This window comes from Alternaria atra, assembly GCF_907166805.1.
Source record: "Alternaria atra isolate CS162 genome assembly, contig: 21, whole genome shotgun sequence".
Classification (NCBI taxonomy): domain Eukaryota; kingdom Fungi; phylum Ascomycota; class Dothideomycetes; order Pleosporales; family Pleosporaceae; genus Alternaria; species Alternaria atra.
The window spans coordinates 5,604,523-5,630,057 of NW_025091319.1; the positions used below are offsets into that span (position 1 = coordinate 5,604,523).

A 25,535-nucleotide genomic window follows, 5' to 3' on the forward strand; every position below is an offset into this window, starting at 1 on the left:
TATCATCAACTTGATCCTATCTTGACTCTAGAGCGCTTGCTCTTGGGCACCCGAACGACCCAGTAAAGCCCTAGTGCAGCTGCGATGTTGAACAAGATGTAAACCCATACGATGCCAAAGTCCCTCCAGCGTGTGTCATAGCTCAAACCGAACCGTGCCAAGAAGTCGTTTGTGGTCGCCAGCGGGCAGTAACTGCATCTGTCCAGCGCTCCGGGTGTCAATACGCGACCACCCGCGGTGTCGACGAAGGGACCAAGGAACTCGCCGCATGTGATGTTACTCCCAGCGGGTGGTGAGAGATGGACAAGTTCGTAATCTGCGCAAACCACATCTGTATTAGCAACAGCGGTTGACATAAGTCCGCCCACGAGATATGTTGCTGGAGATGCGCGATACATGAACATCCAGAAGGCTGGGAGGTCAATTGGAGGGACGCCGATGCCGCAGAACAAGATACAAAGCATCCACAAAAGACTTGTCAAGACACCTGCAACCTCAGGAAGGTCAATCCAGGTGATGGCGAGATGAGCAAATGTACTTGTGAGGAGGAGATAGGCCCAGAGGAACAGGAATACGAGGAAGCTGCGAATTGTCTGGTCTTCCGGGACAGTGTTCTGAACAAAGCCGACTGGATAGTACCAACAAAAGTACATGATGACCGCCATGAGGGAGTTCCAGAAGAGCTCAATGATGATATTGGAGAGGACAAACACGTTCCATCTGTATATCTTAGATGGGCGCTCGCGAGCTTCGAAAAGATTGCGCTGGACGACGAATGTGGGCATGATTTGCTCGTTGATGTTGATGAAGAGCACGAGAAACATGAAGATTGCCCAAAGTTGATTTTGAAGTCCTTGGATGGAGTTGTTGGCACTGTAACTGAAGCCTAGATAGAGCGACTGTCAAGAAGGTAAGCATATGGCGCAATGTGGGGGTCTTAACATGATCTTACCGACAGTGCAACCAAAATTGTTTTGGACCAAAGGTACACAGGAGACCTCCAAAAGTGTTTGGCGGAGCGGATCATGACCTCTCGAAATTGTATGTAGAACGAAGAGACGAACTCTGGGGACTTTTGGTCAAACTTCGAGTCCGCGGGAATTTGAATCGAGGCCAGCCCTCGGAGACGCATGAGCTCTTCCTTGACACTCCTATATTCTGGAGATTCTCGCCAGGTTTGGTGCCATTCTATGCCTTCTGAACCATCTTGTGGTGTCTTGATCGCCTCCAGCATCCATTCGGCGGGATTAGCATCGATGTCGATCTTCGGTGCGCCATTGCGTTCAAAATAGTTGATGAGAGTCGATGAGTCTGGACCCAGATCTGTCAAGATATAGTGATTTCGTCAGCAGCGAAGAGCAAGTGGAATGAACGATATGAACGAAACCACAAAGGTTAGAGAAGAGCATAAAACGGGATAGGGGTATGAAAGGTACTCACCACCAAAGTAAACCGTTTTTCCTCCAGGAGCTATAAGAAGCAACCGATCGAACTGATTGAAAAGGATGGCCGACGGTTGATGTACAGTGCAGAGGACAGCCTGACCGGTGTTGGCAAGCTTCTTGATAAGGAGTGAGATGGCCCACGAGGTTTGTGAATCCAGCCCCGAAGTTGGCTCATCGAAGAAGACCAATAACTGTGGCCGCGCAGCAAGTTCAACCCCAATAGTTAGGCGCTTTCGCTGCTCAACATTGAGCCCTTCCCCTGGTACACCAATCACGGCCTCGGCAAACTCCTGCATCTCCAACGTATCAATCACATAGTCAACGTACTGAAGCTTGTCCTTCCGCGAAAAGTGGGTAGGCTGACGAAGGAGAGCGCTAAATTCCAGAGCTTCTCGGACCGTCATGGTGCTGAGATGTAGGTCTTGCTGCTGGACATAACCTACTTGGTGTTGGAATGTCGCGTCTATCGGAACTCCGTTGACTAGGACGTCGCCACTGATAACTCCAATCGGCACACAGGATGCGAGCACATCAAGGAGAGTCGTCTTGCCAGCCCCCGATACACCCTAATAGAGTTCATTCTCGTTAGCTATATGCTTGTATTCATCGGTGCATGTTTAGAGATAACTTGCCATGAGCACTGTAGCTAACCCAGGTTTTACCCAGCCGTCGATATTATCGAGTATTCGCCGCTCTGTGCCACCTTTAACCTTGATATCATAACAGAGATCTTCCCAGTGAAAGACCGACGTCCCGGCTGAGAGGCGATCAGAAGTATGAGCACCATCTTCAGCACTCGGTTCTCTCTTCTCAGCGATGATGGGCTGACCTCCATCTTCTTGTGTTTGTGCCTCTGGGTCTTGGGTTCTGAGCGACATTTCGCCTGATGATATGGTTGAGGGCATCTTTCCTCTTCTAAAGATCAAGACCTCACCTCTCGTCCTTGGCGGCTTAGCATACTCAGCCGCAAAAAGGTATGTAGCAAAGAAGAAGACCATGAAGGCGCAGAGTACCCCGACGTTTCGCCATCTGTTGGTGTCTGTGTATGCGAATGCTAAGTTGATATATCGATCCCCGTCGACAAGAGAAGAACCAGGTTCCGCGCCAACAACTGAGCAAATCTGTGACGTCGGTGGTAAATCCTCGTATCCCGGTCCTTGAGGCACCATGAAAGCACACTCAAACATCCTGTTGTGGAATTCGTTGGCCATCAAAGCCTCAAATGAATAGGCTAGGGGATTTATATATGCCATCCACCTCGACCAGCCCGGCATGTAAGCAGTTGGCATAGTAAACCCTGTATAGATCATGAGTCCAAGTCCTAGAACAGCACTCGGTATCATAGCTTGATCTGATGTCCGTGTGATACTGGCCAAGGTGCGAAAGATAGCTGACTGCACGAGGGTGGCAAGGAAGGTGACAAGGCAGAAAAAAAAGAAGGCACCAGCCTCTCTCCTAAGATGAGACATAAAGTAGACAAGTATGTTGAAGACCAACATGTTGGCAATCTTGTACGGAAGGTCGCACAAATAGCTGGCGATGGCTTGGGTCGACTGATGGTAAAGCGCATAGCGATTCTGCTTCTCGACCACAGGTCGCTCAGCATAAATGGTGAGAACTTCTAGTTGGCTGGCAAACGCATTGAACATGAGCGAGAAGAATATGATTCCGCCCCGGTAGTAGAAGCTTGTCGTGTCCTCTTTCAGGTTGTAGAACATGCTTCCAAGGATGAGCGCCATGATAAGATTGAAGAGGAGGGATGCGATGGTAAAGCCAGGGTCTGCCAGCAACCTACGCCAAGCTCGCCAGAATGTGAGATTGACTTGCTGGGTGTATGAGATGGTGTATGGTGAGCCGGTACGTTGGAGTCTTGCTTGTTCAAGCCGGCGAGATTGCTGGTATTCTGCTAGCCTTTCCTGCGATGGGTGGTTCTTCTCATAAGCCGCGACCTCGCGAATCAAATTCAGTCGCTGCCTGCTTTCCGACCATCTATGCACAAAGTCAATCGGTGTGCGGGGTACGGAGTGCTCAAATCCAGGCTTTACAAGCCGCTCGTGGGGGCTCGTCATGGACGTCAGGAAGTCGGGAACCGTTTGTCGATCTGGACAATAAAAACCCAGGCCTTCGAAGTACGCCTTGGCTTCGCTACGTTTACCGAAGAATATTTGTCTGCCCTTATAGATGACAGTCACCTTATCGAAGAGATCGTATGCAGCCTGAGGGGTCTGATATATAGTAACAGCAGAGGCAACATCAAGGAGATCTGCCTGTACACGGAGATGTTGGCAAAACGCAACAGCGTTGGCACTGTCAAGACCTCTTGTCGAATTATCCCAGCACTGAAGCTTGGCGCCAGTGAGAGCAGCCTCAGCGATACTGACTCTCTTGCGCTCGCCGCCACTCACTCCTCGGATTACATCGTCCCCAACGCGAGTATCGACAGCATGAGTCAAACCGAAGATTGACATCATCGCATCCCGGTTCATAAGGTCGAATTGCCGGCGAGAACAACCTTCTGGAATATGTCTAACGGAGTGAGCCCGACTGGCAAATTCGAGGGTCTCCCCAACGCTGAGATGAGCGAGATGGTTGTCGAGCTCGGCATTGTAGAGGATATCGGCCCGGAAAGTGGTGCGGATCAATTCGGTGTTGATTCCTCGGTAGTTGATGTACGTGTCGGAACCAATCTCCACATCTGCAGTCTGAGATGACAGAGTCTTCAGAAATGTTGAGCAGCCAGAGCCTGGTGGCCCTAGGACTAGGAGCATTTCCCCCTTCTCAATTACGCCCTCAAAGTCGCGTAAGATATCGACGCGCCTGCCGTGACGGCTGCTCCTACCGACCAAACGAGCCAGACGTTCTGCAATAGCCAGCAAGATATTGCCAGTCGATTCCTGGAATTGGGCTCCCGTACTCCAACCAAACACATTTAGATTCTTGAAAGCAACACCAAGGGCTCACGGAGGAGCAGAGTTGGGGTCCAAATCCTTAAGTCTGGTAAAGTCCTTGGCCCAAGCACGAGCGTCAAAAGTTGGGGACTTAGGGTCGCGGTTGCTGCCAAGTTGAGGGGTGAAAGCATCACTGGTCCTCTCGTGAGATACTTGCGCCGTGTACGACACTGGCCTCGAAGGTGATGGGGGCGAATGAGGCAACGTTGCATGCTGGGAGTTGCGCTCATGTGCAACCTTTTCAATATCTCGATTCATCGTGAATGAATGATAGGCAATGTCAGTGGAAGTGTGCATATACCGTTGCCGCCTGCATCAAGTGTTTGAAATGCTGATTTATGGGTTGGATAGTTCTCGAGTACTGATATAAACGGGCAAAGCGATATGGACCCTGTATAGAGAAAGTGATGTGTTTATTTCCCCTAGAATTGGGCTGGCAGTGACTGACCGCCGGACGAACGACGGGTTCAGCTGTTGGCTTGGCAATGACTGACTGACGGACGAACAACGAGTATATCCCTTTGTCTTGTTGGATCCTGCAGGTGTTACCCGATGCATAGAACCTGAAGCGCCATGCAATCATTTCACCAATGACTTTTGGCCAAGGGCGCCCTTAATCTATGCCGGCTTACCTGCCTAGGCTTGGAAGCTTCATGGAGCTGCACAAACGCCTCCCCGGGCCGTCCCTCGCAAACGCGCCCGCTGAAAGCCCCGGCTATTTGGCCTTGTTCTAGACATCACGTCTTGTGGGGACATTATCGCGGTTTAGAGCTTCTTGCATCGACGGATAGTCTCTCCTGCACCATGCGAACGACGATGCGTTTAGGTAACCCGGTCTATACCTATTCAGAACTAGCTTTGTTTACACCTCGCACTAACATTTGAACATCAGAAAGAATCGCTCAAGCTTCATACAGCACAGCATAAGTTCAGTCGTGTAACCGTCTCTCCGTTAGGCAAACACCTGTAAGGGGCTGCGCAAAGTATGCCGATGCCTGGTAACAGGATTGTATTCGATAAAGAAGAAAACCTATCTATGGTGCTGCGATATCTATATACGTTTAGCTTATCGTACGCGTAGCATCTTGAAGCTTCTAGAATGCCGAGGAGGCTCCGAAGGTTCCACCGAGGATCACTATAGCATCCGGGCTCTAGCTCGTTACAACACCCCGTTGGTTCAGCCACTATGTATTATTCTGATGAATTCATCTCCTCTTTCGCCACCAGGCTACGCGCATGACGCGCCGCCGCGCATACTTGGAGCTGGCCGCCTGGTTTTACGCGTCGGTTGTAGGCCTCAGCTTCCATCGTCTCCTTGGCCCAGTTGCAGATTGACGCAGCGAGCCTCTGCACCTCCCCGTCCGTGTTATGTGCATGAAATACGAGGCGAATCCGGTCAGTACCCTTGGCGACGACAGGGAAGCTGATAGGGTACACTTGGAATCCTTCTAGCTGTAGATGAAAAGCGAGATAGAGGTTGTGCTTCGGCTTTGTCATAACCGGGCAAATTTGACTCACGACCGAAGCTGAGTACCAATCTTCCTCTTCACACAGGGGGATTCGAAGGTACCCGGCGTCGTTGGCCTTTTCCCAGACGTCGTTGTCGGTGATCTCTTCAATGAAAAGTTTCACCAGATGCTGGATTCTGTCCTGGGCCTTCTGCGTCTTGCCCGCCTTGAGTAGTTCATATGCAGCTCGAGTCGAAGCAACCACCAGAAACGGGGGAGCAGTGGAGAACAGGATGGGCCGCGCATGATTGATGAGCATCGCCCGAACGGTGTTGTTTGAGAAAATGGCGGCTAGAACTGTAGTGTTAGCGCCTTTGTTCATGTACGCGGCCGAAGCAAAAGAAAGGCGAATGCCTGACTCACCACCAGAGCCGCATAGCGACTTCCCAAAGGTATGGTTTCGAACTGCAATCTCGCTTTCCAAACCCAGCATGTTGACTAGACCCCGACCGAGCGGTCCAATGTTGCCCGTGCTGTGAGCTTCATCAACGACAAATTGGGCATTACCGTTAGGGAAGATCTCCTTGGCCGCCTGTACCAGCTCTTTGAGCGGGCAAATGTCCCCATCCATGCTGTAGAACGATTCTACAGCGATGATGACAGATCTCTTTCCACTCCGGATCTGAGGCTGAGAGTCCCGGACTGCTACTACAGTGTTGATGAAGTCGTCAATATTGTTATGTCGAAAGGACTTCTGACATAGAGCAAGGCTGTTCTTCATGCCGTAGTGAGTGCTTGCATGAACAAGCTCGTCAAAGACGATAGCATCTCCAGGGCGTGCCACAGCTGAGAAGATGGCATCGTTGGCAAGGGCACCGGAGTTGACGAACAAAGCCGACTCTACCCCGTGAAATTCGGCAATTTCACGTTCCACCATTTCCAGGTACTTGGAGTTGCCGTTTAGAGGACGAGTCCCATGAGATCCCAGCTGAAAGTCTGGGTTTGCAGCAAGCTCTTCCATGAACCTTTCCTTGACGGCACCAGAAGAGCCGAGAGAAACGACATCGCACGAGGAAAAGTCAACAGGGGTTTCCGCTACATGAAACATTGCACAAGCCTGTTGTCCCCTGTTCGCATCGAGCTCTTCTTCGAGGTTTTTGTAAAAGACAGGGCCATTCTTCATGCTGGGGCCTCGAAGCTTCTGCGCTTTGGCCCACTCTTCGACGAACGAACCGGATCCCAAAGGTGGCGCCATCTCAGAGCTCGCGAATCTAATCGGCGATTGAAGAAGGGAGGAGAACAAAGGGTATGTTGAAGTGGAGGACTGAGATATGTTCTGGGAAGACGAAAGTGGAGTAGAGTGAGCTACTATGTCTTGCTGAGGAATAACAGCTGAGCAGTGACTGAAATGGAGAAGGAAATGCCTGGAAGTCAAAGCAAACAATGAGTTGCATTGGGTCATCTCATAAACTAGCATTCTTTGCGCCTACGCCCTCTTTCCTCTCCTTGCATAAAGGTTATTATTACGCGGCACGATAGTCTCCGTGGTTCATGTCAAAGGACCCTGTTCCAGCTGGATATCGCTTCCAATGCATTTACTGCTGTTGGAGGAGAGTGATTGTTCCGGGTCTGGGTCTCGCCAAGGTACCTTGGAATATAGGTTGTCATCTTTCGGACTCCGAGTGCAAAGAGTGTGTCCTACTTACTGCCTCTACTTCTTAGAGTTGCGTTAATAACGTATTATGGGTCCACACCTCAGTCCACTGATTGGATGGGAGGTTACCCTCATCAGCAATTCAGGTTAACATCAGTCGATGTCATTACGCGTTACATGCATTATGTAGATACGCCAAGTCGCATTGGCATCAGCATCAGAGTACCAACAAAAGCTACGTGCATAAGGAAGCAACATCCCAGTCGTTACGTGGGACGTGGGTTATGCCGAGAGAGTTATATTGGCATTAGGATCTGCCAAGATCGATACGAGCAGAGCGTAAGCTACGTACATTATGCCAAGAGAGGTGGAATAGCGTGAGCATCAGTTCATCTTCATACAAACAACATGGCTTATGCAGACTCATCGAACCGGCATCACCGTCGGCTAATATCAATAGGAAGCTGCTGTTAGAGTTCAACTTCAAGGCGTCCTGTTGCTGTGGTTGATTCGATGTTGAAGCTCGAGAACTTGTGGAGACGGTGTTGGACCTCAATCAAAATTGATCCTATCTTGACTTTTCACCACAAGAAGTGAAACCCCAAGCGCGGTGTATGCGTACGTTATCTTCGGATTGGGTAGAGTGTACATGTTGTGCGTGAAAAGGAGGCGTGATTCTAGAGACAACATAGCCAATTTGCGCATATGGGCGATACGTGCAGTCATCTGGCGTGGGCACTGAGTGCCTAGGTGTGTTCCAATCCGGGTTGTGCTGGGAAGGGTGAACTTCACCCCTCGCAGCCACAGTGATCAGGAACTACCTGAAGAGATGATGAAGTCAGCCAACTGCATATAAGGAGGCCTTTCTCACTACCATGAAGTTTATCAAACTAGATCTGATACATTATACAACTTCGATTCTCAAATTTGGAAGTCTCGACTGCACAAGACATATCAACTATGGCTTTCTCTGAAGTCGGTCAAGACAGCGAATCTCCACGAATCAATGGCGGTGTCAACGGCATTGTTAACGGCAGCGTCAACGGCAGTGCCAACGGCAATGTCAATGGTGGACCCAATGGTAGTTTGCACTGCAACGGGACCAACGGCCACTCCAACGGAGTGTCATCATCGTCAGACCCCATAGCCGCATCGCCACTAGCGGCTAGCCAAACACATGATAACCTTACACCAATCGCCATCTGTGGCATGGCACTTCGTCTCCCTGGCGGTCTCGAGAGTCCTCAAGATCTCTGGGAGTTTCTCCTGGCAAAGGGTGATGCAAGAAGCCGTGTGCCCGAGTCTCGATACAACATCTCCGCGTATCACTCCGATTCAGGGAAACCTGGAACCATAGCCACCCAGTACGGCTACTTCTTGGACGACAGCGTCAAGCTGGGCAGCTTGGATGCCTCCCGCTTCTCACTCAGCCGTGCTGAGCTTGAGTTCTCGGACCCACAACAACGGAGAATGCTCGAAGTAGTCAGGGAAGCCTTTGATGATGCCGGAGAGAACAATTTCAAGGTGAGGCAGTGAAATAAGATGAGACTTACTAATACTGACAAAATTTACAGGGTCGAAGTATCGGATGCTACATGGGAAGTTATGGTGAGGATTGGTTGGAGATGCAGAACAGAGACCACCAACAAAGCGGCGTGAACAGAGTCGACGGTTACAGCGATTTCATGCTGTCTAGCCGCATCTCCTACGAGATGGACCTCAAAGGACCATGGTACGTACATCTCCAGGTCCCAGCATACCTTTGCCTGCTTCCTAGTCTGGTATAAATACTGAATTGGTGATTCTTGAACAGCATGACCGTTCGTACTGCATGTTCTGCAGCCCTTATCGGCTTGAATGAAGCTTGCCAAGCCATCCGAACTGGGCTCTGCGAAGCAGCTGTCATCGGTGGTGCCAACCTCATCATGGCCCCAGGAATGACAGCCTTCATGACAGAGAAGGGTGTGCTATCTCCCGACGGGCATTGTAAGACGTTTTCAGCCGACGCGAATGGATACGCGAGGGGCGAATCTATTACGGCTATACTTATCAAGCCTCTAAAGGCAGCCATCCGTGATGGAAACCCGGTCCGAGCTATACTCAGGTCTGTCGTATCCAACAGCGACGGAAGAACTCAAGGCATCGCTCAGCCAAGTACTGAGAGTCAGGAAGCTCTGATGCGGAAGGCATATCGCGATGTTGGTATCTCTGATTTTTCCAAGACCGCTTTTGTCGAGTGCCACGGGACAGGCACTCCAGTCGGTGATCCGATTGAGACTAACGCTGTCGCAAGGGTGTTTGGGGACGCAGGAGTCTATATCGGATCCGTCAAACCCAACCTTGGTCATTCTGAGGGCGCCTCTGGCCTTACGTCTTTGATCAAGGCCGTGCTGTCGTTGGAGAACCGCGTCATACCGCCCAATATTAAGTTTACTAGTGGCAACGTCAAGATCCCTTTCAAGGAGCGCAAACTAGAAGTTCCTCTGGAGGCGACACCCTGGCCTGTCGATCGTCTTGAGCGGGTCAGTGTCAATTCCTTTGGAATTGGGGGATCGAATGTACATGCCATCCTAGACTCGGCCCGGAGCTTCAACTTACCATCCTCATCAGTCACTCAGGACAATGAGGCATTGCCTTTCTCAACAAACAACAAGTCACATCTCCTGGTCTTCTCGGCCAGCTCTTCATCATCGCTCCAAAAGGTGGTGGGTGACCTTCGTACGTGGATCAACAAGAATCCAGAGAGACTTGAAGAACTCGCATACACACTCGCCAACAGAAGGGAACATCTTCCCCATCGATCACACATGGTCGCTAGCTTGGAGAGATTTCCTGATACTGCATCACAGGGCATGAAATTTGGTAACGCGCCACCGAGACTTGTCATGGTTTTCACTGGACCAGGCGCTCAGTGGCCACGGATGGGCCGTGAGCTACTGCTTCGCGAGGACCTCGTCTTCCGTGACACCATCAGATCTCTCGATAAGTACTTGGGAGAAGTCTCGAGTGCGCCACAATGGACAATCGAGGAAGAGCTCCTGAAGCCGGCCAGGAAGTCAGGCGTCCAGACAGCCGAGCTCTCACAGCCGCTTTGCACCGCAGTACAGATTGCCCTAGTAGATCTCTTCGCGTCCATTGGAATCAAGCCTAAAGCAGTCGTTGGCCATAGCAGTGGCGAGATCGCTGCGGGATACGCAGCCGGGGCGCTCACGGCTAAAGAGGCTATAATCATAGCCTGGCAGCGAGGTCTCGCAGCGAAAGAGCAGAATCGTCCGGGTGCCATGGCGGCCATCAGTCTTGGTAGAGAAGACGTTATCAAGTACATATCATCGCCCAAAGTCGTCATCGCATGCGAAAACTCTCCTCGAAGCGTCACCATCTCGGGGGATGCCGATGAGGTGAGTATAGCCCTGGAGCGTGTCCAGAAAGAGAACCCCAACATCACGGCAAGACTACTCAAGGTCGACAAAGCCTACCATTCATATCACATGGCTGAAGTCGGAGATTTTTACACTCGCACACTCCGCGAGTATTTGCCCGATCTGATCGGTGCGAAGAGCCGATTAGCAATGGCTTCGTCTGATTCTGAGCGAAATGCCGTCTTCTTCTCCAGTGTCAGTGGCACAGGGGAACCCATGAGTATAGAAAAATTGGGCGGAGACTACTGGCAGAAGAATTTGGAGTCCCCCGTCCTCTTTAAGGGTGCCGTGGAAGGTATTCTTAGGAGTATTCCCAACATCGCATTCCTGGAAATTGGGCCTCATCCGGCTCTTGCTGGGCCAGTGCGGCAGACTCTCGCAGCTTCCATCAATGCTCCCACTTCAGCAGTACCATACTTCGGTGCCATGAGCCGCGGCGAAGATTGCGTCGTAGCTTTCTTGACTGCGGTTGGGACGCTGTTCGAGCTTAATATGGCTATCGACTTCACTCGACTCACCACCGCCACGACTTCGCTCGCCGGACTTCCACACTATCCATGGGATCATAGCGCTAATTACTGGCGTGAATCAAGGATATCGCACGAGTGGCGATACCGCAAGTTCCCAGCACATCCTTTGCTCGGTATCCGCCAACTCGAGAGCACAACATTGGAGCCCAGCTTTCGAAATATGCTCCTTCTAGAAGACACCTCATGGCTACGCGATCACTGCATCGAGGGTAATATTATCTTCCCCTGCGCAGGTTACGTGTCCATGGTTGGAGAGGGAATCCGACAAATAGCCACACAGCAGCACGAGAATAGCCAAAGCGAAAACAGCTTCACGATCCGCAACATGGTGCTCAACTCTGCCCTTGTCTTAAGCGAAGACAAACCGGCAGAGTTGGTCACGACCTTTCGTCCCGTGCGTCTTACAGACTCGCTTGACAGCCAATGATGGCATTGGACAATCGCATCGCACAACGGCTACATTTGGACCAAGCACTGCAGTGGCGAGGCTACTTATGAAGAGAATCTTGAGCCTAAAGATTTCCCTGAATTGGCACAGCTGCCGCGTAGAGTAGATGGGCGCAAGTACTACAGCGTGCTGAGTCGAGCTGGGATCGAATACGGACCCAGGTTCCAACGCTTGTCTAGCATCAGAACAGGAACTCTAGACGGTGTGTCCACTGCCACGCTAGTCAACAATCGTTGCGGCGACGAGGCCCATTACCACTTGCATCCTGCCGTGGTGGATGGCTGCATACAGTCTGGACCTTTAGCTGCTACTCGCGGTCACATCGAGGCAAGGCACTACCGAAGAGTGCCGACCAAGATCGACAGAATTGTGGTCCACCGCGTTGATTCCGATGCAGAAATGATTGCTGCAGCCTCAGCCATTTTCATTAAGGGCAGCGGCGAGGTGGTCAGTAGAGTGCAATGCGTCGCCGACGGCAAGGTAGTCTTGGATATGCAAGGCGCAAGGCTGTCTCCGCTCGAGGAAGCGACAGCAGCCCATACTGGAGCGACGGAGGAAGAGAACAATGAGGGAGAAGCGCTCAGGTCGCTGGGCGAGGAGCTGATTACAAGCCGTCTGACGTGGGCCCCCCATATCGACTTTCTCGATGTCCACAGCCTCATCAAGCCAGAGGTACCCCGGCATCTCTACACACCCTTGCTTGACAGGATGGTTCGACTGTGCTTCGTCTACTCCCAGCGATGTATACAGAGGCTCAGGGACAGCAACGTACACCTAGGAACACTCCCCAGCCACCTTCACAAGTACATGGCTTGGATCGAATCTCAAGTATCGCAGGAAGATGATGCGAATATGATGGCGCTCGAAGATTCGCCATTACTTGAAGAGATCAGCGCTCTAGAGCGTCAAATGAAGGGAACTCCGGTGGAGGACTGCGCGGCTGCTATCGGGAAGGTGCGGCAAAACATCAACAACATCTGTTCAGGCAACACCGATCCCCTCGAGGTGCTCCTAGCGGACGGTACGCTGACCAAGACTTACGTTGCGACCGATGCCTGCGATCGATCTGACTTCATCCGCCACCTCGCACATAGCAAGCCGAACCTTCGCGTCCTCGAGATCGGTGCAGGAACTGGAGCGTCGACAGCCAGCGTATTGACTCACCTGGTTCTTCCAGTGGGACAGCCTTTGTACTCCAAGTACACCTTCACTGACATCTCGGCGGGTTTCTTTCCAGCAGCGAAGGAACGCTTCCGCGGCTACAAAAACATCGACTACCGCGTTCTCGACATCAGCAAAGACCCCGCTGAGCAGGCCTTTGCTGACGACGAAAAGTACGACCTTATCATAGCGACCAACGTGCTTCACGCCACGAAGAGTCTGCAAGAGACGCTACGTCATGTGCACAAGTTTCTCGATCACCGCGACGGCAGGTTACTTCTACACGAGCTCGATAGCCCCTCCAAATGGCCAAATTACATCTTCGGAACATTGGCCGGATGGTGGTACGGAGCGCCAGATGGCAGGGCGGAGCAGCCCTACGTGACGCCAGAGCGCTGGGAGCGCGAGTTAACTGAGGCTGGTTTTGATGGCCTCGAAGCCGTGATTCGAGACGCCGACGAACCCCATCAGCTCAATGCCATTATGGTAGCAAGATCAAAGCCACGCTCCAAGAAGACTGGGAAGCCTGTCACACTGATTGCGGACCAAGACGAGCCTATGGCTGATGTTGTGGTCACCCAGCTGGAGGATAGAGGCTACGTTGTTAGTCGCCGTCAACTGGACGATGACTCGTTCTTGTCTCCACCGGGCAACGATATTATTTCGCTCCTAGATGCCAGCAAGCCCTTCTTTGATGGAATTGAGAAACCCTGCCTTGCCATTTTCCAGCGTCTTGTGAGTAGCCTCAGCGCATCTGGCAATGGCATGCTATGGGTGACCCCCGTGTCTCAAATGGCCTGCAAGGACCCACGCTTTGCTCAGACCATTGGTACAGCCCGCACAATACGCACTGAGTCTCTACTAGACCTAGCTACGTGCGAAGTGGACAACTTGGCGGTCTCTGTTTCACGCGTTGTCGACGTGTTTGACCGGTTTCAAATGAGGCCCAGGGTCGCTGACGAATCAGAAGAAGGCGACGCACTGGATCTGAAGCCCGATTACGAATATGCCATTGTCGACCAGGTGGTTCATGTCGGCAGAGTCTATCCAGTGTCGTTGAAGAGTGAGCGGTCAGAGTATTCCCACAGCCACAGCGATCATGAAAACGTGGCTCTCACAATGACAAAGCCGGGCCGTCTAACAACTTTGCATTGGGAGCGTGGCGCAGAGTCTCAAGGGAGTGTTTTGGAAGGTGATGACGTTGAGATCCAGGTTCACGCTGCCGGGCTGAACTTCAAGGACGTTCTCGGTGGTTTGGGAGTAGTTCCTTACCCAGAAGCCGGTCTAGGCCTCGAGGGCAGCGGTATCGTTAGCCGCATAGGTCCTGGTGTGAAGAATATCCAACTTGGAGACAGAGTCATGTTTCTAGCAGATGGATCATTTGCGACGCGAGTTGTTACCCCAGAGCAACTTTGCGAGAAAATCCCACAGGACCTATCATTCGAGGATGCGGCAACAATGCCTGCAGTCTTTGCTACTGCCCTACGCTCGCTATTCGGTCTGGGTGACTTGCGCAAAGGGCAGTCGATCCTCATCCACAGCGCAGCTGGTGGAGTGGGTCTGGCTGCGATACAATTAGCAACTATGGCCGGCGCCCACATCTACGCCACAGTCGAGAACGAGGATAAGGCCCGGTATCTGAATGAAACGTTCGGACTGCCGCGTAGCCATATCTTCAGCTCTCGCGATGCCGGCTTCTTTCCGGATCTGATGAAGGCGACCAATGGCCGCGGGGTAGATCTAGCTCTGAACTCTCTGTCGGGGGAGCTTTTGCATGCCACCTGGCGTTGCGTGGCTGAGTTTGGCAAGCTCGTGGAGATTGGAAAGCGTGACTTCCTCGGCGGCGGAAAGCTTGATATGGATGTCTTTCTTGCCAGCCGAAGTTATTGCTGCTTCTACTTGGACGCGGAAATGGCACGGAGACAATCTCTTGTCAAAGAATTGCTCCAGGCAATTGTGCAGCACCTTCGCATGGGCCACATCACCCCGCTCACACCCAAGAAAGTCTTTGAGGCATCTTCAATCCAGCAAGGCTTCCGACACTTGCAACAGGGCACGCACATTGGCAAGATCGTCTTCTCCATGCGCGAGGCGGATGGCAGCATTAAAGTCCCTGCGAACAATGTTGCTAGTCCAGCCCAAAAGCTACACCTGGATGCGTCATCGTCATTCCTCCTAGTTGGTGGCTTGAGAGGTCTAGGAAGAGCTGTGGCGAGGCATCTTGTGGCTCAGGGCGCTCGCCATCTGGTGTTCCTGTCTCGAAGTGCAGGATCAGGGCCTGAGGATCCTCATACCATCCAAGAACTTCAAAGTATGGGCTGCAAGGTCACCATCATCAAGGGTAGTGTCGTAAGCAAAGAGGCCGTGTCCCGTGCCGTCTCGCACGCGCCAAATTTGAAAGGCATCATTCAGGCCTCGATGGTTCTACGCGATGAGAATTTCGTTCGGATGAGTTTTGAAGACTGGAGCCAGGCTGTGGCCCCAAAGGTTCAAGGAACCTGGAACCTGCATCATGTGACTAATGAGGCGGGAGTTGACTTGGATTTCTTCGTTCTGTTTTCGTCGATGTCAGGGGTTACTGGCCAGGCTGGCCAGGCAAACTATGCCGGCGCCAACACGTTCCTGGATACTTTTGTTCAGTACAGAAGTGGACTGGGTCTCGCGTGCTCTGCCCTCGACATCGGTGCTGTTCAGGATGTTGGACATGTATCCCAGGACGAAGCCCTCCTTGAAAGGATGAGGGCAGTCAGCGCTCACGGTATCACTGAACCAGAGCTGATGGAAGCCTTGACGTCTGCCATACTGATTGCACGATCGTCGCGACAGGTGGTATCGCAGTCAAGCCACGCCGGGTACGTCGATAGGAACACCATTGGGCTTGGTTTGTCTACCAACGTACCTCTCAACACCAAAGAGAGCCGAGCGTTCTGGAGGAAAGACAGGAGGATCGCTGTTTATCACAATAATGTCAGTACGTCTGGTGTCGACATTGCGGGGACCGCGGGCAGCGATGGCCTCAAATCGTTCCTTACCAGCGCCAAATCAGATCTGGACGTTCTGAGGAGGGAAGATTCGTCCAAATTCCTTGCTAGAGAGATTGGCAAGAAGCTTTTCTCGTTTCTGCTGAGATCAGAAGACGATCTTGACACATCAGTATCATTGACGCAGCTCGGTATGGACTCGCTTGTGGGCGTTGAGATGCGCAGTTGGTGGAGGCAGGCTTTCGGATTCGACATCAGCGTTCTTGAGCTGTTGGGTATGGGAAATTTGGATGGTCTGGGTACACATGTGACGGAGGGATTGTTGGAGTTGTTTGGCAACGCGTAAGATTATGTGGTGTTGGCAGCTGTAGTGTTTCGCAATTTCAGGCACCTGGAACCATCATACGTCATGACCCCGCTTCCAACCATCAGCTATTGTATACACCTGGACTGCATTGTAATGTGATAGTAGTTGCGACTTCGTGAAGTTGTAATCACTATCTCCAATCATGACGCATCCTGCACCTACTCACATTGCGACGACGGATCTTTTCAAGCTACATGGACGGACTATTATAAGTTTGGCTCACCGACCAACATGTGTTCTGAAGCTCACGTCGTCTTGTAGTTTCTGGTGGTGCTGGTGCAGTAGGCACCGTCGTTGGTAGAACAATTCTGGAGAGTGGTGGAGATGTCGTCTTCGTCGATGTCTCGAACCCCAATCCTGAAACCTGGAGTACGCCAGCAACAACATGACCATCAATCTTGTTATAACACTCTGTAGGCTTAATCCAAGAGTGTGCTAAATCCAATAGCACTTCCGCAACCTTCCAACAGCTAGATGTTCAAGATGAGGCCAGCATCACATCAGCCTTCACCGCCATCCGCAGCAATCTCCGCCATCCGATCCGTGGCCTCGTATCCTGCGCCGCCATCTCTGGAGAAAGCGATGCATGTGATTACCCCATCACAACGTTCCGCAAGATCCTTGACATCAACATCTCCGGCACCTTCCTCATCACCCGCGCCGTAGCACATGAAGTCCACGCGACCAATCTACCAGGAAGCATCGTTCTCTTCGCCTCAATCTCAGGTCACATATCGAACCACGGAATCAACACCGCCGCTTACAACGCCTCGAAAGCGGCCGTGCACCAACTCGCCCGTTCGCTCGCCGCGGAATGGGGACATCCGCAGAATACTTTTCCAGGCAGTACAGTTACAGAGACCAATCCGAATCCGAGCCAAGAGCCGCGGAAAATTTACCCGCCGATTCGTGTCAACACCATTAGTCCCGGTCATATCGATACGCCGCTGAGTGCGGAGGCGCGGAAGAGGGGGCTCACGGAAGAGTGGGCTAGGCAGAACATGTTAGGGAGGATTAGTGTGCCCGAGGAGTTTCGGGCGCCTGTGCTCTTTTTGTTGAGTGAGGGGAGCAGCTATGTTACTGGTGCCGTAAGTCAATCTTCCTTACTATTGCAGGTATAGAGAACTTGAAGCTAAGGTGTGGTCTCTAGGATTTAAGAGTTGATGCTGGTCATTGCGCGTGGTAGGATGTGGTCAGAAAGATAAACTGTTTGATTCATTCGAAAATGATAAGAGGTATTTGTGTACAAGAAGATCTCTAGAGAGAGTGCATAAAGAAAAAGGAAATGTAGACCGACTACATCCCTACCACCAACGCCTCGCTTTCTCATGAACCGCGATGCAAAGACAATGCGATTTCACCAACCACCAAGGCCCCGCTCCTTGACATGCGTGTGAAACAACTGCTCCAGCCATTCTACTCGTTGATCCTGTGTTGCCAGACCTCCTGCTCCGCCCTCGCAGAGTAAGTGCTGGCACCAAGAATAGCCCTCATCTGATCAACACCAGTGAAGACGATCTGCCTGGCAACAAACCAGCGAATACCCTCAGAGCAAGGAGGGCTGGTCAAGCTACCCTGGTACGTCCAGAACTCGTTGAAGTATAGAACGCTCTGGAGCAGAGATGTGAAGTCCAAGGTGGTAGGCTGCTCAGTACCCATCTCTGTGTAACCGATCATGGGAGGCAGTTGCTCGAAGAAAGTCGCGTTGTTGTTACCGGGGTCGAGACGAATGGCCAAGACGGCAGCTTCGTGGCCGGAGGCGTCGACATGGACGAGATGGAGCTCGGCTTTGCTACGGTCACCACCTACAGAGTGATCGGCTGGGGCGTGAATGTGCCAGCCCTTGAGGTAGACGGTCTTGTTGTCGTAGGTGAAGTTTGGATGGGTCGTCCAGTCAATGTCTTCCTCTGCTGCGTTCTCATCGTGTGCAACGGTGAAGGCGGGGCCGTAACCCCAGTTGTAGAAGTTACCAGCGATGCTGCCGTTGTACTTGAAAGTAGGCACGTGGTTTAGGGCGAGACCATTACCAAGCGATAACGCAATGGGAGATTGCTGAGTTCCGGTTTGGCAGAGGTGGTAGTCGGGGTGGATCCTTCCCCAGTTGAAAGACGCTTCATAGGCCCAGTCGTTCTGGGTCACATTGCCTGGACTGACTTGTTGTCTTGTGGTGAGGTGTACATGGCGTTTGGCATTTGTGTGTTGGGGGCAGCTGAGTGCTGCGGGCGCCAGAGTGGCGGCGGCGAGGAAGATAGATTGGAACAGCATGGTAACGGTGCTGGACTTTGAATGATGTGGGAGTGGGAAGAATAGGTCAGATGACTGGATTGGTTGCTGTGAAATCAAACCTTATTGTCCTGTGAGGACATCTTATATATAATATAGTTAAGCCACAAAATGAGCTTTCGCCTTCACAAGTCACGGAACTACCCTAACCCTTCAAGCACAGAGCTCTGCCGTTTCCTCCAGAGTCGCCAAGCGCACGGTATTCACGTCTTTTCGTGCGCCATGGAAGGTCTACCACCGCCAAGTACCCTATCTTTCTACTACCATTGCGCAGCCCCCTCCGACTGCGCAGCAAGTACCATTGGGAAATTCACTTGGATTCCTTGGGAGGCGGCACGAGCTTGTATGAAGGGAACCAAACATTCCGGCCTACCTTCGGAACAAGCCCAGATGCTAAGCATGAACCCTGTATCTACAAGAAACGCTTGGTTGCCGAGAGCGGTAGCGCAGGGGCGAGATCGCTCCGTTGCCTTATCCAGTTAATCCGGTTATCTTGGCGGGAAACGGTCGCGTGGCTTTTACCAACGCATTGACACTGGAGATTCAACAATGCGGAGACTTAGCGTGGAGATATCGTGACTACTGTGTACTGTAATAAGCACAGCGGTCAAGAATGACCGGGAGAGGCTGAGTTGCTTAGATGATGACACGCAGCAAGGATGATAGAGTCGGTCCGTCGCGGGAACATCAAAGCGCAGACTTATCACTGCTTAACAGTCCTTGACGCGCGGCACAAGCGTATGCGACGAGTAGGTAAGTTTGTACCCTGAAAATGGAATACAACTCAGGATTGTCTTGGGGAGTCCAAATATCTCTGCACGGCGGAGCGGAATGTCTAAAACGGTTACGGACCTAGACCCGTCGAATTACGCTGTGCACATCGTTAGCTCGCACGCAGATCGATCCTGCCGTGCAGCTCCCAGGCATGTGCCGCCGCTACTGTGCAAAGGCGTATGTTAATCAAGGAAACACTCGCTAGAACGACGTATTGCTCAGTTTGTAGAAATCTCCGCCGTCAAACCGGAAACAGTCGCTGAAACCGATGCGGGCCGACGACAGCTCTTGGGTCTGTCATCGATTGTTTCTGCGACAGTCTTGGTATGTGTAGCGTGCAGAGTGGCCAAGATACTTAGTCGCCTGGACACAGTACCCGACGAGACGTGAGACGTGACGCGCAGTCCAGAGCAGTCACTTGATGTATGACAGTATGATGCTGTCCACAGAGGGAGAAGGCAGATGATGCGGAAGAACAATAATCGGTATCCCCGTAGCGACACCGGTGCCCAACTAGCGCTACAAACTGCCGAACACAGAATAACGAATCGTGGGTGAAGGGAACTGACAGCATTAGACTTTAGCAAACGACTGGCAGTTCGACCCCTTTCAAGAAAGAGAAAAGTGGACAGAGCAGGAAGCAGTTACACCAAAAAGACACGACAAGGCAACATAATACGAGTTGACCCGACTCTCCGGATAGCGGGATCTTGGACGTCCGCTGCATGTCCATTCCGTGTACGGGGAAGCCTGTCTTCTCTGATCTGAGTCCAAGACTTTCGCTCAGGTCTTCGGCGTAACTTCCGCTGGTACCTTGTGAAAAAAGTTATAGTGCAATCTTTGAGTGGTCGCTTTCGCATTAGAGGTACAAGTGATGGGGTACGAACTTCTTCGTATACATGTTTATAAGGGCCGCATCTAATCTTGGCGATCAGTAACCCGGCCATACTACCTGGTCGCAGTCAGGATGCTTGAAAGCGCCATTGCTCAATTCGTACTCGTATTCCAGATCTGGCTGGAACTCCCAGTACAGGCTCTCAGCGTCGCTCGCCATCTTGAACGTGTATGCAGCTGCGTCATCGTCGACGTATACTTTCGGGACGCCATTGGCTGCTGCTGCCTCGATCTTAAGTTGTACATCGCAAGAACGTTCCATGAGGGTATACAGGAATGCGGCTTCGTCGACGGTACCTCCTACAGTCTGCGGCGAGTCAGCTTCAACTGAATATCAAAAGGGGCAGCGGCGGTACACACCAGCAAGCCGTGGTTTCTTAGAACCATGCCTTTGCCCTTTGGTCCCAATGCGGCTGCCAGTCTCTTGCCCTCTTCTTCACTAAAGACAACACCGCCAAAGTCTTTGTAGACAGCTTGCGCATCACCGTAGAAGTAGCATACGTCTTGATTCAACATTTCCAAAGGCTTGGCAAAGGCACTCCACGCTTTGCCTGCCTTCCCATGGCAATGGCACGCCGCGTTGACGTCAGGCCTCGCCTTGTGTATTGCCGAGTGTATGAGGAAACCTGCTGCGTTTGCAGGCCTGCTCTGATTTCCTCCTACTACTTTGCCATCATAGTCAACAAGGACCATATCTGATGCTTTGAGGAGACCGAAATGCTTTCCGAGCGGGTTGGTCCAGAAAGTATGTGGTTGCTCTGGATCGCGTACACTTATATGGCCCGACATGCCCTCGGTCAGGTTGTTCCTTGCGAAGACGCGGAAAGCGCCTGGAATACGTCAACTCAACCAACTCGAATCACCCGCGTATTGCACTTACCCGCCATGTGTGATAGTATCCATGCGCGATGCTTGTCATACGAGGAGAAGAGTGGGATACCGGGGAGGCAAACGCCCTGCGATATGGCTTGTAATGGCGTCAATTCCTTCTTCGCATCGTCTTTGGATCGCGGAACAACCAGTTTAGATTGCACGATGGGCGTTGGTTCGACCTGGGTAGCCGAGGGTGCCATGGTGGATATGGAATGCGATAGAACCTAGCTGTAGATAAGTAGGTCGTGTAAGTTGCAACTGATCAAAGATGGATTTGGGCGCTCCTCAAATGCGCGATTGATATATTTCAGATGAGCGCTATCAGAGACATGGACCTACTTATCGCCTTCATAGGGCGTGTCAAGTGGAGAAAGGTGGGATGGCCGTCCAGTCGAGCTCAAGACGCGCTGCGGGGTGCCGCCCTAGTCGCCGGTCGAGTTTACCACCGGCTCTCTTTCCACAATGACCTTCATCAATTACCGTACCACCCCATACAAGATAAAACCTAAACAGGTGTACCTTCGTCTTCTATTACTTTGCAGCCTACAATGTACTGATATATGTGTTATCTGTATAAATATGCTAGCCAGAAGTCTACATAAACATTAAACACGTAGTATTCTTCTAGTATATACCGTTGTAGGCTGCAAAGTAATGGCAGACAAAGGTACATCTGTTCAGGATTCTCCTTGCATGAGATGGTACAACAAATCTATTGAAAAAACATCACATCGACGTCGCGCACGTCAGTTGCGCATACGAAGAAGCCCATATCTTTAGTTTATGTTCGTAGGATAGGCCTACTGGATATCATCACTCTACCACTCAAGGTAGCCTACATCGAACTACGCGAATGGCATCTAAGTACATTGAGTCTCAGTGAACGATGCGAGAAAGATGCCTTCTATGTAGTTTTGCGATAACAGAACTACGACGTTCGTAACATGAATGCGAGCAATCGCAGCCGCTAGGTCTTGTTCGCGTGCCTGCGCCACCACCATGCAAGCAGAACCTGACGATGAAACTGCCTTGCCTACAGCGGAGCTGCTTACCCCACCAACTCATACAAGACCACCTTTTACTTTTCACGCTGTGGCAATTGCTCTTCCATTAGCATTGCTTCAACTTGCGGAACTTTTTCTAATTCAGTCCTCATCATGCAGAAAGATACTCATCTCACATTCAAAGAGATCCACGGTAGCTCCGAGGCTATGCTTGCCAGCATAAGAGAGATTCAAGAACTAGTTTTGTATTGCAAGCAGCCCGACCAGCCTCTGTCGCTTCGCTTCCTCTCGCTGGCAGCCGAGCATCTACCGAACCACCAACAACGACCAGACACTGTCTATCTTCAACTTTCACCCCTCATCCCGATTCCTGGGCCATACCTCACTGTCTCTTATACCTGGAAACGTTTTGGATCAATCGCTGGTGATATTCCACAATACGTTGTTCTTCGACCGAATGCAGCGCCTGTTCAGGTAGCTTCAGAGCTGAATCACGTCATATACCGCATTTTACGCTTCGCCGCACATGCAGGTATACATCACTTGTGGCTCGACCAATTATGCGTTGATCAAACAGATCCTTTAGACATCGAGAAACATCTACAATGTATGGATAGAGTGTATGCAGAAAGCCAGTGTGCTCTAGCACCCTTGTGTATACTCATCTCGAATCAACCGATGCTCGCAAGTCTGGCATCCAACCTCCACGACTTACGTACGGCGGGACTGGCAGTAATTGAGTGTATTGTGGGCACACTTGAACACCTCGTGCAGGACACGTGGTTCTGGCGGGCCTGGACCTATCACGAACGATTGTGTGCTAGCTCTGTGTACCTAGCCATTTCTCTGCATGGTATTCGCCCTGAAAGCACAGGCACACACGACTGTTTCACGGTCGAGGACGATTTGGTCATTAGCATAGAACAAATTCAACACATCATTCAAGCCTTGAGGAAGAATGACAAACTACCTAAAGGAAGCATGCCACCTTCACCAGCTCGAGAACAGGCGAGGAGACTTTGGGTGCTTTTTCGGGAATTCTTTGTGGAGCAGAAGATTATCACTGACAGGACGAACGCAGTATTCTGGAACAGATATATCATGAGGGCCATAGATAAGTGCGACAACCTAGTCGTTTCTGATCGCCTAGTCATACATTCTAATATTAGACATCACACCTGGCGATTACGGACTACTCTGTTGCAGAATGCTAGGTACAATTACAGCACCTGTTCGCTAGTGCTGGTGTTTTCGAATTATCCTCCCCTCAACGACAAATCATCACGGGAACACTTTCGGATTCCAATGGACCAGACAGTTATCGAGGTGATCGGAAAGATGCATGCTTCGGAGCAATTGTGTCTCATGCATCAATCGCTCAGTTCAAGGGGCGATAACATCATCGCATTTCCACTCTGGACTGAAGAGTCTATAGAAAAGATCCTTAGGAAGTCTCAAATAGATCTCGACGTTGGACTGAACGGCGAAGGAACGCAAGTCATTCGAGAGCAACCTGAAAATGAGGTATCACTTCTGCTTCTGAAATCCCGGATATTGGGACGCGGAGCATCTCGTTAGCCCACTCAAGTCTCGGGGGCTTTACAACCGAGCATTCAGCCCCACCAGAGCGCAGATGCAGGGTAAAGCTCTCCCGAAACTCGATAGCGGGGTGTCTCGTCATCGCGAGAGCTTGCAATTATCCCGCCAGCCCACCCAACACGGTGCTGTACCTTGCTGTAAACGTCTGACATCCCACGTCCTGAAGTAATTTCTGCAAGACATACATAATGGCTCCCGGCCGACACGATGGCCGAGAGCATTCAAGATGCGATACTTAAGAAGGGCCACTCTGCCTTCGTTGGCCAGATCGCCCATCCCACGTTTTACATTCCCAGTATTCAAATATCACGTATCTTTCAGAATGTCTTCAGGCAAGACCGTTACCCTCAACTCTGGTCACAAGATCCCGTACGCTACCACAATCTGTCCTCGTGCAGTTTTGGTGTGCTGATGTTACTATAGTCAGTTGGGATACGGTACCTGGCAAGCCGCTCCTGGTGAGGTTGGCAATGGCGTCTACGAGGCGTTGAAGATCGGATACCGTCATTTGGTAAGTCATGGACCTGAAGACTCTGGAACCGCTGGCTTCACCACATGGAATTGTATTCAATTGCTAACTTGGATTAACGTAGGACCTCGCAAAGATGTAAGTCGATAGGCTCCTCCTCCATACACGATACTTTCTTCACCCTTTCCGCCACGGTCTCTTCGCATCCGCCCAGAAGCAAGATATTCTTCCGTGTTTGTTGTTGGAAGTTCAAATAGGATGCCCCTCAGTGGAGACGGAAGCTTGGGGGAGCTATGACCATACCCCACTATCATCCATCGAGAACGCTAGCTGACGAGATATTCCGCCAATGACAGCTACGAGAACCAAAAAGAAGTTGCGCAAGGCATCAAGCGTGCTTACAAGGATGTTCCAGGTCTAAAGCGTGAGGACATCTTCATCACTGGAAAGCTGTGGAACACCCAGCACGATCCTGCCAAGGTCGAGGAAGCCCTCGATGATACTCTTGCCGAGCTTGAGCTTGAGTACCTCGATTTGTATCTCATCCACTGGCCCGTCAACTTCGGACCGGGAAAGAACCCTCACTCGGATCTTTTCCCCATGACATCTGACCCCAATGAGGTCAACATTGACAACTCTGTTCCTAACAGCGAGACATGGAAGGCCATGAACAAGCTGCCGAAGAGCAAAGTTCGCTCCGTTGGTGTCTCCAACTTCACATACCAAAACCTGAAGGCTTTGGTTGAAAAGACCGGCCTCGTCCCTGCCGTCAACCAGATCGAGCGTCACCCCATCCTCCCTAGCAAGGAGCTCGTCGCCTACGCCAAGGAGAAGAACATCCACATCACCGCCTACTCGGCCTTCGGCAACAACTTCTTCGACATCCCACTCCTCATTCACCGCCCCGAAATCAAAGCAATCGCTGAGAAGAAGGGCGCAACACCTGCGCAGGTCATTCTCGCATGGTCGCAAGTTGGGGGTCACTCCGTCATCCCCAAGTCAGTTACCGCTTCACGTATTGCCGAGAACTTCAAGGAGATCGAGCTGGACGATGAGGACATCAAGGCTATCGCCAAGTTCTCAGATGAACACCAGGGCAGGAGAAGGTACAATGTTCCATACACGGCCAATAAGCCCAGGTGGAGCATTAACATCTTCGATGAGCCAGAGGAGCAGGAGGCACCTAACAAGGTCGTCTTGTAAATAGATCGATCCTGCAGGTAGTCGAAATACTACGG

The 25,535-nt window shown here is 51.4% G+C and overlaps 6 protein-coding genes across 6 annotated transcripts; 2 read left to right on the forward strand and 4 right to left on the reverse strand.

The window, feature by feature from the left end:
- Positions 1 to 5: 5 nt before the first annotated feature.
- On the reverse strand, positions 6 to 4,651 carry ALTATR162_LOCUS2298 (uncharacterized protein; the record flags this gene model as incomplete). The annotated part of the gene is made up of 5 exons (XM_043309902.1): positions 6 to 899; positions 953 to 1,323; positions 2,149 to 3,484; positions 3,851 to 4,358; positions 4,407 to 4,651. 5 exons carry the CDS (start codon positions 4,649 to 4,651, stop codon positions 6 to 8), a joined length of 3,354 nt encoding a protein of 1,117 aa, XP_043165837.1.
- A 933-nt stretch (positions 4,652 to 5,584) lies between these two features.
- ALTATR162_LOCUS2299 (uncharacterized protein) lies at positions 5,585 to 7,096 on the reverse strand (the record flags this gene model as incomplete). Its single annotated transcript, XM_043309903.1, has 1 exon — positions 5,585 to 7,096. One exon carries the CDS (start codon positions 7,094 to 7,096, stop codon positions 5,585 to 5,587), a length of 1,512 nt encoding a protein of 503 aa, XP_043165838.1.
- Positions 7,097 to 8,455: 1,359 nt separating this feature from the next.
- Positions 8,456 to 17,587, forward strand: ALTATR162_LOCUS2300 (uncharacterized protein; the record flags this gene model as incomplete). The annotated part of the gene is made up of 7 exons (XM_043309904.1): positions 8,456 to 9,019; positions 9,070 to 9,227; positions 9,309 to 11,838; positions 11,917 to 16,376; positions 16,646 to 16,770; positions 16,819 to 17,489; positions 17,552 to 17,587. The coding sequence occupies 7 exons, from the start codon at positions 8,456 to 8,458 to the stop codon at positions 17,585 to 17,587; spliced, it is 8,544 nt and encodes a 2,847-aa protein (XP_043165839.1).
- A 230-nt stretch (positions 17,588 to 17,817) lies between these two features.
- ALTATR162_LOCUS2301 (uncharacterized protein) lies at positions 17,818 to 18,666 on the reverse strand (the record flags this gene model as incomplete). The annotated part of the gene is made up of 1 exon (XM_043309905.1): positions 17,818 to 18,666. One exon carries the CDS (start codon positions 18,664 to 18,666, stop codon positions 17,818 to 17,820), a length of 849 nt encoding a protein of 282 aa, XP_043165840.1.
- A 1,723-nt stretch (positions 18,667 to 20,389) lies between these two features.
- ALTATR162_LOCUS2302 (uncharacterized protein) lies at positions 20,390 to 21,425 on the reverse strand (the record flags this gene model as incomplete). Its single annotated transcript, XM_043309906.1, has 3 exons — positions 20,390 to 20,659; positions 20,713 to 21,182; positions 21,233 to 21,425. The coding sequence occupies 3 exons, from the start codon at positions 21,423 to 21,425 to the stop codon at positions 20,390 to 20,392; spliced, it is 933 nt and encodes a 310-aa protein (XP_043165841.1).
- A 2,610-nt stretch (positions 21,426 to 24,035) lies between these two features.
- On the forward strand, positions 24,036 to 25,500 carry ALTATR162_LOCUS2303 (uncharacterized protein; the record flags this gene model as incomplete). The annotated part of the gene is made up of 5 exons (XM_043309907.1): positions 24,036 to 24,109; positions 24,150 to 24,197; positions 24,252 to 24,339; positions 24,422 to 24,435; positions 24,654 to 25,500. The coding sequence occupies 5 exons, from the start codon at positions 24,036 to 24,038 to the stop codon at positions 25,498 to 25,500; spliced, it is 1,071 nt and encodes a 356-aa protein (XP_043165842.1).
- Positions 25,501 to 25,535: the final 35 nt, after the last annotated feature.